At 36.4% G+C, this 13,510-nt stretch overlaps 1 protein-coding gene across 1 annotated transcript in view; it reads left to right on the top strand.

Moving 5' to 3' along the window:
- Positions 1 to 13,510, top strand: part of NIPBL (NIPBL cohesin loading factor) — a 99,715-nt gene that overhangs the window by 39,102 nt on the left and 47,103 nt on the right. The window contains exon 9 of the mRNA XM_059834341.1: positions 767 to 2,338. Within this exon, the coding sequence (XP_059690324.1) occupies positions 767 to 2,338 (1,572 nt within the window). The remainder of the gene's footprint in view (positions 1 to 766; positions 2,339 to 13,510) is intronic.

Raw genomic sequence — 13,510 nt, forward strand, 5'->3', positions numbered from 1 at the left:
ATAAAATTATCACTGAACTTTTTATTTCATCCATGAAAAGCATTATGGTTGCAAAGGGAAAATATTCAAGCTTTTACGTGTGTAGTATCCCCCCACCTGATACGTACATGTTGTGGTATAGACTCCAACTCTTGATACAGTGCTTAGCTTCAAAGAGAAGCATATAGTGTTGGAGTTATTTTAATCATTTTTGTACATTGTTTGTGTGTTCCCTGGTGTGAAGTCCAGCTGATGCACTGAACCAAGTAGGGAGAACCTCTGTCTTAATCATTGCAGATCCTTGCTTAGTTCATGTATAAGGAAGCAGGCTGAATCTGCAGAAGAGAATCTTTTATACCAGTATTCCTCAAGAGGTAGTTGTGAAGGTGCACCTCCAGCTTTCTCTTTGCAGACTTTTGCTTCAAGCATAATGAATTAGTTTGGGTTTTCTAAATTTTTTTTTTTTTCTTTATGTATTGCAACTGCTTTATTAGATGGTTCTGTGGGGAATTATACAGGGACTTTGATTTTTGTATGTTTTGAGGGTGGATTTTTTAATGATTAATTGGCACCTGTGGTAGGCTGACAATGAATGGTAGTCTGAATACATTAAAAAGTATTAGCTAGAAAAGTTCTATTTTTGCTTTTAAATTCAATGGATTTTGTTGTGTGTGCACATACATGCTGAGGTGGATTAATTGGTGGGAGTGGAGGGGAATGGACATTCTTGCTTGGACATTTACCAGTCTATGTATACGATTTGTGATTTTTCTCTTTTAACTTGCAGATAAGCCTCTAAAGAAGCGAAAACAAGAAAACAAACCACAGGAGGCTGGAGGTGCTACTGGAGGAAATAGAGCAGCTTCTCAGGAGACAGGTTCTGCAGGAAATGGGGCGAGGCCAGCATTGATGGTTAGTATTGATCTGCAGCAAGCAGGAAGAGTGGACTCTCAGTCAACAGTAACTCAGGATTTGGACACCATCAAAAAACCTGAAGAAATTAAGCAGTATAACGATGGGTTTGTGTGTGTTCCCCAAGAAGACACTGTTGGAGTTCTTAAATTTAAACCTGAAAACCATCCTGAGATTTTTAGGAAAAAGTCAGACTTTGAGGGTCAAAAGATGGATATCCAGCAAAATGAAAACAGACAAATGGAATTTCAGCAAAATGAGAGCAGACGGTTGGAAAGTAAACACAACGAGAGCAAGCAGTTAGAAGCTAAACATGAAAGCAAGCATGAAAGCAGACAAATGGAAGTGAAGCAAAATGAGAACAGACAGACAGAATCAAAACAAAATGAGAGCAGGCAAATGGAGCTGAAACAAAATGAGGGAAAACAAAATAATGGCAAACAGGAAATAAGGCAGAGGCCCGAAACGCCAAAACAGAGGAGTGAAGGCAGGCCCGAAACGCCAAAACAGAAGAGTGAAAGCAGGCCCGAAACGCCAAAACAGAAGAGTGAAGGCAGGCCCGAAACGCCAAAACATAGACATGATAATAGGAGGGACTCTGGTAAACCATTGTCAGATAAGAAAATTGAAATACCTAGGCATAAACTAGATGTGAAATCTGATCCTTCAAGGGTAAAACCTGAAAGTAGATCTGATCCAACAAAACAAAGGCCTGATGGGCGTTCAGTTTCTGATTCACTGAGGCGTGACCATGATAGCCTTAAACAAAGATCTGAGGACAGGGGGGAGTCAGAGAGATACAGAGGAGATCCATCCAAGATTAGAAGGCCTGAATATTTGAGATCCTCAAACAAAAATGAACATGATTCTAAGCATGGTATTAAATCCGATAGTTCAAAACCTGAGAAATTTGAAAGGAAACATAGGCATGAGTCTGGTGAATCAAGGGAAAGGTTTTCTTCTGGGGATCAGAAATCAAGACCTGACAGCCCTCGTATTAAACAGGAAGGTAAAGGAGATTCTAGTAGATCAAGACCTGATAAACCTGGGTTTAAATCACCCAACAGCAAGGATGAACGAAGGACAGATGGTAATAAGAGTAAAATAGATAGTAATAAAGCACATGGTGACAATAAAGCAGAGTTTCCCAGTTATTTGTTGGGGGCAAGATCTGGCGCATTGAAACATTTTGTCATTCCAAAAATCAAGCGTGATAAAGATGGCAATGTTACTCAGGAGTCAAGGAAAACTGAATTTAGAGGTGAACAGAAGGACAAAGTAGAGAAGATTGGGCTAGTTGAAGATCTAAATAAAGGAGCTAAGCCTGTAGTTGTCCTTCAAAAGCTTTCTTTGGATGATGTGCAGAAATTTATTAAGGATAGAGAAGATAAATCAAGGGGCTCTTGCTTTAAACCTAACAAGAACAAGTCATCCAAATCTAATAAAGGTAAGATTTTTTAATATTAATTGCATTATATCTTTTGCACTCCTATTCTTTTAGATTTGCTACTTCTGTGGTTAGAAATTAAGCGCAAATATTTGATAGTTAGTTTATATGCTTGCTTATGTGGTGATTTTGGGGAACAAAGTGAAACTCATCTATGGGCTTGTCATTATTGGAAATTTTGCTACGATGTACCTGAAATGATTTATTTACTCCAGTGCGAGTACCTAATGTGGGAACACTTAAATGGTTTTAAGCTGTATTTCAGCTACATTAGTTTAACCTGGTAATTTATCCCATGAAATGTAACTGCTGTGTGTATGATTTAAACTGGTTTAAGTGTGTCTGTATAAGGGACTGGTACTACTGTAACTATAAATCAGTGTAGCTGGAGTTGTGGGAAATACTATGTATAAAAGCCCTAAGGTTCTTTTATATTTTTAATTGGAACTGAAATGTGGTTTTCCAAGGCATGTTTTGACATAATGCAGTAAGAATGCAGTTACAAAGTCCCACCTTTTACACTATAAATACAAATCTGTTGGGGAGCCTCCACGCTTGAGGCTGTGTGACAATAAGCTTACAAAAAGGTTCTGTCTTTAGGAGAATTCAGACATCATTGTCTCTAGGGTCCATTGTATGCAAAAAGAGGAAAGGAACTGGTAAACAATTGGCTGGCATTTTCAAATTAGTAATATGGACAGGAAGTAATTTAGAATAGTTTGTAGGTTTGATATTTGATTGCTTGTCTCTTCTGCAGAATTAACACTATTTTTGTAAGATTGCTTTTCTTCTAGGTACTCTAATTTTGGCTTCTTTAGTTTCAGACTGAAGTAGACCATTTCACATTGAAATCAATGTTACTGATCAGAGTTCCTTTCTTTTTTAATGTTTAGCTTTTAAAGCATTTAAATTTCTTACATAGTAATGTTTATAGAGTTGTCATGTCTCAAAATAGACAAATCAAGTGGTGGGGGAGAGGATTTCAGCTGTATGCAGGATGATTTATGAATGCAGTTCCAGTTATATCATGAACTCGAGGTTAAAATGTTTTCTTATGTAGTTGATATGATAAGAAATTATGAGGAAATCATCTATGTGAATGTATAACTATGTTTATGTGCACGTGTACAGAGGTGATATCTGTATAATGAATTTATTGTGCTACGTCTGTTCTCTGTCTACTAACCTGTTTGTATTAACTCTTAAAGACTTAATAATTCTGAGTGTCAATTACTCGTAAAATATTAGCCTCCTTGTTAAATATTTTCTCTTTATCCTGGAAATATGAACATTTCCCCTGTCCCTTTCTGAGGGTCAGAACAGGCAAATTTTCCATATCTAATAATAGGTATCTAGAGTTAGACATAAAATTACAACATCCTTGTTGTCAGTTTAGTCTAAAGATTTCAGATTAAACCTTTATGTTCTTGATAGGGAATACTGAAAACTTTCTGATGGAACTCAGCTCTAGTCTCGGATAGATTTTGAATTCACACAATTCTATGTGCAGAAAATCAGTAATTTGCAGAGCTTTCAGAGCCATATACAGTGCATGTGTGCTTTCTAAAATGTTTCTGAAGTACTTTTTTGAGGTCTGTATTGTATGTGGTTATTTACATAGAATGTTTTAGTAATGTGTAAAGCTTTTAATGACTCTTGTCTGATTGGCATGACTGTAGTAGCTGTGTCACATATGAGCAACACATAAATTTTAAAGTCAGGTTTATAACTTTTCTGCAGTGTTTCTGTGTATTTTTTGTTTTCTGAAGTCATATATTTCTTACGTACTCTCAAATAACTTGGGACATATTTTGCAGGGAAAGAAAACATTTGAATCTGGTATCAGTCTTTTTGCTGTTGTATTCAGAATAAGGTTCTTACAATGATACTAGAAATAGGTTTTGTGGAAAGAATATTGTGGAAAGAATAATGTTGTAACTATGTTTTTTCTACAAATCAAGTTTTGAGTGTTCAACTAGGCAGAGTTTGGAGAAAGTGTCTTTGAATTTCAGATTTTTCATGCGTATTTTAAGTTTTACTTTTTTTTTGCTCATCTTTCTGGTAACTTACTTCCTAGGATATATTATGCTAAATAACTAGGTGAACTCCAGTGTTTGAAAAGGTTCATAATTTATCGAGATATCTCTTCATAAGCCAAAGTCTGTTTGTCCACAACTGACTGATACAGAAAATATTCATGCCCTTGCCACAATGTCCACACTTCAATTGAGAGAAATACCATTCACTGTTGTACTCTGTGCCATTTTTAGTTATACACATTTTAATACACTAGGAAATGTAATTTTCATAAACATTCTTTATTTAGTTCATCCTATATTTCTTAATAGATTGTAGCAAATCCTTTCTAGTGTTGCCTTTTAGCATCATTCCACTTCTCACATCCTTCTTATTCCATGTAGCTTAGTATATTTTGCTTTATCTTGCCTTATTTTACTTCCTAGTATTTCTTGTCCTTTGTTTTTGCTTCCTCATCCATCCCTCCCCCAAGAAAATGTCTTCTCCTGGCTTTGTCACATACAACATCATTGCTGTGATTTATCTGAAATCCAGTTTAAAATAGGATTAGTTCAGCTAGTTCAAAATACCATTCAGATAGTCATTCTGTTTTAAGGGACTAATGCCCATTCATTATAAAACTCAGTAAAATTGACTTGGTTTAAGTTAAAATTAATGCTTTGCAGACTGAAAGTGTATACAACTTTTTATATTGTTTCAGTAAGTTTTAAATTTGAAAATCATACCTTTACTGTGCGTGTGGATAAGCTTTGTGTTGTACTGCAAAAAGACAAAGTAACATTTTAATCAAATTTTGTAGACAGGTCTGAAATTTTGTTAAGTTACTGTATGAATGGAAGTATGCGACTGTTAATATTGAATCATCCCAACAGTCCCTTTTGGCACTTACAAGGAAGAAGTAACTTTTTTCTCTCTCTCCTGATCTTTGAGCATTTTTCTGAAAGATTCACTCTAGCTCAGGGGAAAGTTACAGAATTTTTTTTCATAGTATTTTTGTTAGGGGGTCTTAACAGTGAAATTTTGTGGCCTGTTTTGTCCTGGTCAGAATGAATTGTAACACTTTTTTCTTCTGGTTTTAACATCTGTGAATGCCTTTTATCCTGATTTTAATGCAAATGTATGTTGTTGGGGGGTCCAGGAAACTTTTCCCTTCGAGTTTGTGCCTGCAATGAGGAGATGGTGTTTGTTATCCTTTCTTTTCAGAGCTTCAGCGAATACCTTCCGTGCTGCTTCTTAGAGCTATACGGATCAGCTCTGTTGGTATGGGAGCTGTTAACAGTTTCACAGTTACTGCACTCTGAACAAGACAAATTTTCCTTTGTTAAAGTATGAAACAGCTATGAGTAATGAGAGAAACTGTAACTGTCTGTATAAGGAGATGTCTGAGTTGGTGAATAATATGTTTGAAGGATTGTCTTTCCAAAACAAGCACCATATATGTCATGCAAGTTTTAGTTGGACAAAAATGAGTCCATGTTTTTTTAAGACTTGTGCAGAAACACCTTTTGGGTCTTCCAGTATCACCTAAACAGAGTTTGTTGTTTAAAAAATATAATTCTGATCTGAATACTAATTCTACATTGTGTAGACTGTTACAGGATTTCATTATCTGTGCAACACAGAACTTGAACACAGGTTTTTGTTGCTCACTACAAGCCTTCCTAAATATACTGCGTTCTCTGCTGCTGTGATCTGAAATTTGAGTGAAGATTTGCCATGTCTTCAAAGGTGCTCTTCATACATATTCTTACAGGATCAACTAAAAAAATTACTGCTTAACCTCTTTGTGTCGTGGAGTTAAAATAATGCTTCTAGATTTTTCTGTATTCCGTGCTTGTGTGGTTTCTTGCTTTAGGGTTTTTTTTGGATTTTTTTTTTTTTTAATTTTGTTTTGTTTTTTTAAATTCCAGGTGACTTTTTCAGAGCCTATAGTAACTATAATTTGACATTTGTGTAACATGATGGTCCATCTTTGAGTTCTAGCACTGCTGGAAATATTCTTACTTGTGAAGCAGAGTAATCAATTAGGTGCTCATCTTCTAGGTAGGAGTGACAAAAAAGGGAGTATTCCAGAGTTAAAAGCTGTATGCGGATTGTGTTGGCTCACTGACCCGACTTGTGATGCCTTTCACAGACTTCTAGTTAGCACAGCAGAGCTACTCAGAATACTTTCTGGTACAGCTGAAAACTGTGGATAAAAAGGGAGTATCAATTTTAAACATTTGTTTAAATCCTTCATGCATAGGACTTATGTAAGGACAAAATTGGCAAACCTTTAGGAAAAATAGCTTATGGATATTAACATAGCAAGCAAATTTTAGAATTCACTCAAGTTTATTTCCAATATAACAATTTCTTGATGCTGAAACAGACACACTGTTGTACTCACTGAAATCAGTGGGGTAAGCAGCTGTTCTCCAAGCAAATAACTGGAGTAAAACCCTATTTCCTTTGGAGAGGAAAAGGCTGCAACTCAGCTTGCTTACTACAGGTTGTACTTTTGTAACGGTTACCATTGTGAAAATCCATAATTCCACAAATGTGAAATTTGAAATCACTGTCTTGGAGTTCCTGGTAGAAACTGCATTTGCATGTGGGAAGTCCAGAGTAATAACCCAGTAAGCATCTTGCATGTGCCTGCACCACCAGGCCGATCAAGCATGTCATAACTTTCTCTGAAGTTCTACAGAAAATTATGCCACATTTCAGAGAAAAAAAGGATATAATTCATGGTTTACAGCAAAAAATTTATAATGATTCTTCTCAGCTGAAGTCTTTGAAGTTTCTCTTAAACTCTAAATTTAACTGGCATTTTAGAAAAAAACCCATCACTTTCATGAGAATTCTACAGACTTCCTGGTTTTCCTCTTCTCTTAGATATTAGTGACTTCCTCTTTTCAACTTAGCTAGACTAGAAGAGGGGCTGGCTGTCCCGTGTGGCTTTAGAAGTATTTAAAGATATGTTGGGTTTGCAGAGGATCCATTTTAATATACACTTTGTCCATTTAGCCCTGATTATTTTTTTTTCTCCTTTCTGGATTGAACAGGTTCACAGTTTGAAAAATACTCCACGCATTGTTGAGTCAAAAGCCAAAACCAAACTATATATAACCCATTAAATCCAATACTCTAGGAAGATCTCATTTCTCTAGCATGCTTTGCACTGGAATGGATCGTTCCTACTTGCAGGGATTTTTTAGGTATGGTGTGTCTGTCCTACCCCAGAAAGTATGTTGGGATTTGTATGGGCATTGTACATACTCTCTGGGGCCTTCATTTTTGATGCTAATTTTTTCAGAAATAGATGTTGGATAAACTGGTATTGGTGTATAGCAGGAATTCAGCCACTGCACACTGGAGTCCTTTTCTTGTGTTCATCTGTTAGCAGTACAGTGGGACACGTTTTCAGCACGGTGCTTTGCCTGGAGGCTGCTTTAGTTATTTCCTACTTTAGTCTTTGCGACTAAATAAATAAATACTCTGATTCTTGTTTTCATAGTTGTTCTTAAGTTTTCTCTGGGTAGTAAGAGTAAGCTTTGTGTGTTGCATATCTAGTTCTTAGCAGCAACAATAAACTTCACCAAACCCACTAGTTTCATTGTACTTTGGTTCATCCAAAATATGATGCTTTGTCTGTTTGCAGATTTAGGAGTGCATTGTTTAATTAGATAATTTTTGAAAAATTACTTTGGCATATGTAAGTGATAGAAATTTATTATTGGATTTGTCAGAGCTATTTGTTGAAAGTCTGAAACTACCTTTGGTTCTTTGTCATAGATGCTTGATCAGGTTCGTCTTACTTCTGGGAACAGAGAAGGCTACTTTACATAAGTAATTTTTGCAACAATGCACTGCAATATATAAAAATGTGGGCCAACAATTTGTCTGATGTCAATTACAATATGCAATGCAGACCTGTTCATGTGTCTAAGTATCTAAATATGGATGTTATTTCTTGGCTTATGTGCAGGGGTATGTGCTCAAAATTTTCAGTTTGAATTTTCTTCTAAGCAAAGGGTAAATTTGGCAAAATAGAAATGGGGTAAGCCTCCCATTTGCTTCTGATAAATTAACTGTTCTGTTGCTCAACATTTTCATCTGTCTTAGGTGGCTGTTTTTGTGTAAGAAAATCTAAACTGTTTACTCGAAATTTGGAATTTATTTTTGCTCCATGGGAACATTACCAATGAACACAAAAGAAAAGGATGAGACCTTTTTTGTTCTTCAAATTACCGAAATGTTCTTTGCATTGCATAAAGGTTCCTTAAATACACATACTGTTTAATTATCTTCTGAACAACTTTTTCCTGTAGTATTTTATATTAAAAGCTAAAACAAGAGCAATCTATTCTTGTTGTTGCTTATGTAATTAAGTCACTTTGAAGAAGCAAAACAAGAGTTAGCTTCATGTGATATTTTCAATGATAAGGGCTGAGAATGTTTCTATGATAGAGTGAGGAAAAAGCAGATCTTCTTGATGTGCCTATAGTCACAGTTCAGATGTAAATCATGGCATTTGTTTTGCTTGTTCCTGCGAAGATCTTTGTTGTATTATATTGCTTATATAGGAGTTTTATGAGAATAAAAATTATGAGGTGTAATCTGGTTTTATTTAATTCTTATTAAAACTTATTAATTAATTTTTTTAGGTGAGGCCCTATGGCTCAGTTTTTAAATTAATCAGAATACATGGTTGGGAAAATGCATCAATCATAAATTTCAGATTCCAAACATGAATAGTAACAGAAAATTACATGCTGTGTTTTGCAACTGAACAAAACACCTTAACTTACAATAAATTGAGCTGGCTTAAATTTAAATGCATATGTTCAAAAGCAGTCACAGCAAAATCCAGAAGCAGTTCGCTGATGCTGTTTCATAAAAGTGAGGGGGTTTGTGCAGCACTGCATTTATTTCAGTTGGCAATATTGCTCCATTTTACTCTGAGTACTGCTATATTTTTTTGTGAAGTATCTTGCAAAACTAGACTGCACTAGCCTTGATTTTTATAAAGACAAAAAGCCAGTGAATAGCAATAAGGAATAAAATAACTTCTGGCTGTAGTTGCCACAGCATTCAGACAGCTTGAAGAAATCATTAATACCGATGTAAATGTGAGTTCTGTTGGCACCTTCGGAGAGTGCGTGTTGGATATATTCTCTCCTCTCTGCCTGGACCTTTCAGGGTGCTCTTTGGAAATCTCTTCCCTCAATCAAAAAATGTTTCCTGCTTCTGAAGAGTATTTCGTACTATGGTAAAATCCTTTTTGAATCTGTGCTGCTTAGCAGTGGGCAGTGATGACCTCTACTGTATCATGGAATTATTCCGTTGCTGTGTCCAGATTCTTCTCTGACCTGCCAATCTGGCTGGGTCCCATTTTTCAAGGCCAGAGCTAAGGACTGGAGTATAAGCAGGGGAGTCTGAACCTCTTTTGTTTTGCCCAAGGCTGGGAGCCTCCTCTTTGTGCCAGTATTGGGGCAGATGAGGAAAAATTATTTTGAAAGATGTGTTCAAGCTGGGGCTATGGAATGATATAGGACATACTTCTTCCTAACACTACTTCTCTCCCTCCTGCCAAATTCATTGCAGCAGAGAACCCTGTGGGTGCAGTCCCTTAGGTGGTGGTGAAGGCACCTCAGTCTCCCACCCTTTTTCTGGCATGTGTCTGTGTGAGGTGAGCTTGGGAGTTATCCCTTCATGGATGTAGTCAAAAGGTGAGTGTAAGGGGCTCAATAGAGGGTTATATCCTATTTATAGGACGTAGCTGTATATCCTTCCATAAACTTTAAGGCAGAGAATGGGAGAGGAAAGAGGAGAGCCGCGGGACTAAATGCACTACTTCTTACATTATTTTCACCAGTATTCATTTGACAGTGTCTTTTTCAGCTGATGATATGGTATTAAGATAAGAGTGGAACTTCTGTCTTACGAGGAGATGTACTTTCCTCATACCTTAAATTCCTCTTTGAGAAAAGGATTGTGATTTCTGTGTGTTTCCCCTTCTGTTCTTTAAACTGTCCAGGGCACAGAATTATTTGGAGGAGTGTGAAGCTGGTGGGCAAGGGACTCAGTGCACCCTATAAAGAACATACTGGAGCATTTTAAGGGAGAGCCTGGTGGAAAGGATATCATTAAATCTGCACACTGAGAAATAGCCAAAAATTTTCAGCTTTCACCAGTAAGCTGTTCATCAGTCACAGGTAGTCGTGTGGCCCTTTGCACTGTAGTGCCTGAGTGCTATACTGTAACAGTACTTAACTATTTTAAAAGGGCGTTTATTCTCCAAACTTCTTTATAAAGTAGGGAAGTACTTTTATCCCCTTTTTTTTTCTTTTAGTTCTTTATCTGAAGTAGAACCTTATCTGCGTGAGTGTTTGTGGTAGAATTAAGCTGTGAGTCTGTGCTGTTGTAGTCACAATGACATGGCTATCCAACAAAAAGGTGGCACTCTTGTTATGGAGTAAGAGTATATTTTATTTGATTTAGCACAGAGTTTGAAGGTTGTTTCAGCTAACCCAGGAAGGAACTGCTTTCCTTCCTGCATATATGTCTGACATAGGAGGTTTTGTCAGTGTAGTTATAACGGTGATCCAAAATTACTTGAGACAGTTAGACATTGAGCTGGTGATACGTAAGGAAGGAACATCCTCTGTCAAATGCTCAGAGGACATGTAAGGGAGGTGAGCTTGGCCTCTGTGGAATAACAGCAAGACTGGATATACTAGTCATCAGCAAAGTAAGAAGAGTCCAGTAGCAGATAATGTTTTCTGTGGCAAAAAAGGAGCAAGAGGAGGGCAAAATTAAGCTGCAATCTGTAGGTTGTTATTTTTAATGTCAAAATGAAGATGTGCAGCAATTCATTAGTGTAGAAGTTCTACAGTGCGGGGAGTGATTAAACTTAAATTTCTAAATGCTGAGAAATGCAGTGCCACCCCAAACAAGTGGCGCTGTTTCATTTTAGACCCTTGTGTGTTCTCCTGTATAATGTCTTGATAGTTGGAAAAAGTTGCATTTTAAACTGCAAGATACATGTAGAGATTACAAATAGGAAATTGCCCTAACTGCAGTTTTGCTTATTACAAACTACTAGCACGCAGAAATGGAAAAGTCAATATTTATGGGAGGCTAGTTTACGCAAAAGACTTTATTAGCATAAACCTCCGTTTTGAAATGAACTTCAGGGGTGGTTTTTCTTCAAGCACTTGTTCATTTGCCACAATAGATGTATATGCAAACAGGCCATTTAGATGTCACAAGTATTTTAAAAGTAACTATAAAAGCAAACTGATAGGGATTGTTTCCTCTGTATTAACTGTCTCTTGTAGTTATGGAAGTAGCAATTCAGAGTTTAGGTTTCTACAAGTATTTGAATCTTGATGGCTTATTAGTTCGTAGAAAATTGCACCAAAATATAAACTATACACCTGGTTTTCCACAGTTTGGAAAGCAAAGGTAAATCAGTACTGAGAAGATAACAGTTTATTAGTGTTGGTTTTGATTTTACGGCAGGCAGAACCTCTCTGATCCTGGGAAGCTGGTCTAAACATCAGCAAGCATCACCCCCTTTTCCATTAGCTGCTTGTTTGAAGTTGTTATATCAAGCCAGATGAAACTAATATGAACACTCTGATTATTGTGTCAAAAAATAATCGTGCTGTCCCTATGGAATGGATCCAGTAAAAGTCCATAATGATGATGTTACCTTTTTTTTAATGTTCAACCTCTCTTGAAGGCATTGATCTGCCTGGATCAGGGAGATCTAGTTGACTTGCAAATTCAGTGCAAAGTGGGTTTGGATAAAGTTAAAGGCTGTTCTACAAACTTGAAACTACCCATCAAGTAATGAACAAAAAGCAATGCTGAACTTTGAATCAGATCTGTGCCTTTCCATTCTTTTTTTTAAGTCATACATGACGAAGGGAAATAACTACATCCACTAGACATTTGTAGAAATCTTTCTACTATACATGACAAAACCCTTTGAAAAGCTTCCCAGATTAAAATAGAGTATGGGAGGAGGCTTACAGACTAATTCATTTTTAGCTAAGATTCTTTGGCTGATCTTTAACTGTATTGTATTTTGTGAAGAATTGTTTGATGAGAAAACCAGTATCTTGGTGGCCAGTGGCTCTTCAGTAACAACTGAAGATTCTTAAATACCTTCTCTAAAAAACCTTTTGATAATGGCAATAAAACAAAAACAAGAACTTGTTCTTCCTCCAGCAAGCAACTAGTATGTAAGTCATGGACAGCATCGCATACGTTTGGAGAAGCACTGAAGAAGAAGTGGCTGTTCATGTATGCAGTTCTTGGAGATGAATTGTTCTTACAGCTATTCTGTGACTTGCCCTTCAGTTTCATTAATGTGGAGTTTGTTAGCGTGCTGTTCTTTACACTGAGACAAAGATTTTGTTACGATGGTACTTGTCTTCTGGTTTTTTTTGTTTGTTTTAATAGTTGCAGCAGCTTTGAGAATATGTGTAAGTGATGTCTGAAGAACACTGTTGCCAATAAGACATTTCAGGCATATTGTGTACACTGATCACACACAATTGCAAAAAATGGAGTTACTCAGTTGATGAGGACAGTTCTTCAGAAAGCTAATTTATTGGGACATGCTTTCTAACTTGTGGAGTAACTTTTTGGTAAAGTTACTTTCTCCTTAGCTTTTTAAAAAGCCATGAAAACTAGAAGCAAATGTAACTGATTGAAGTGGAAACACGTAAGTAGGTACCAGGTCTTAGCAAACTTATCAAAGAAATGGAAAAACTGAAGGTGATTGTACATGTTTTTGAAGATACTTTCAAAGAGGTTTGTGTTGTATATACTTTTAATTGTTTTTGAAAAGTATCCCATAAACTGAAAAGACATTAGCATGGGTTTTATAACCTAAAGTTTGTTGCCATGCGACTGAATTCCTATGGTGAACTGGATTCTCTTAAGTATTTCTTTACTACCCTGAACAAGTAAATAGTACCGTCATTATAAAATACAGAGGTATGCAATAAGGAATTTAGTAAGATGTTTCTGCTGAAGATTGGGTTGCCCTGACTCTACATAACATAAGTAATAGAGTAACATAAATATCAAGCTCTTTACTGGAGTCCCACAGTATATAATATCCCTGGATTTCTT

This window comes from Gavia stellata, chromosome Z (assembly GCF_030936135.1).
Source record: "Gavia stellata isolate bGavSte3 chromosome Z, bGavSte3.hap2, whole genome shotgun sequence".
Lineage (NCBI taxonomy): Eukaryota > Metazoa > Chordata > Aves > Gaviiformes > Gaviidae > Gavia > Gavia stellata.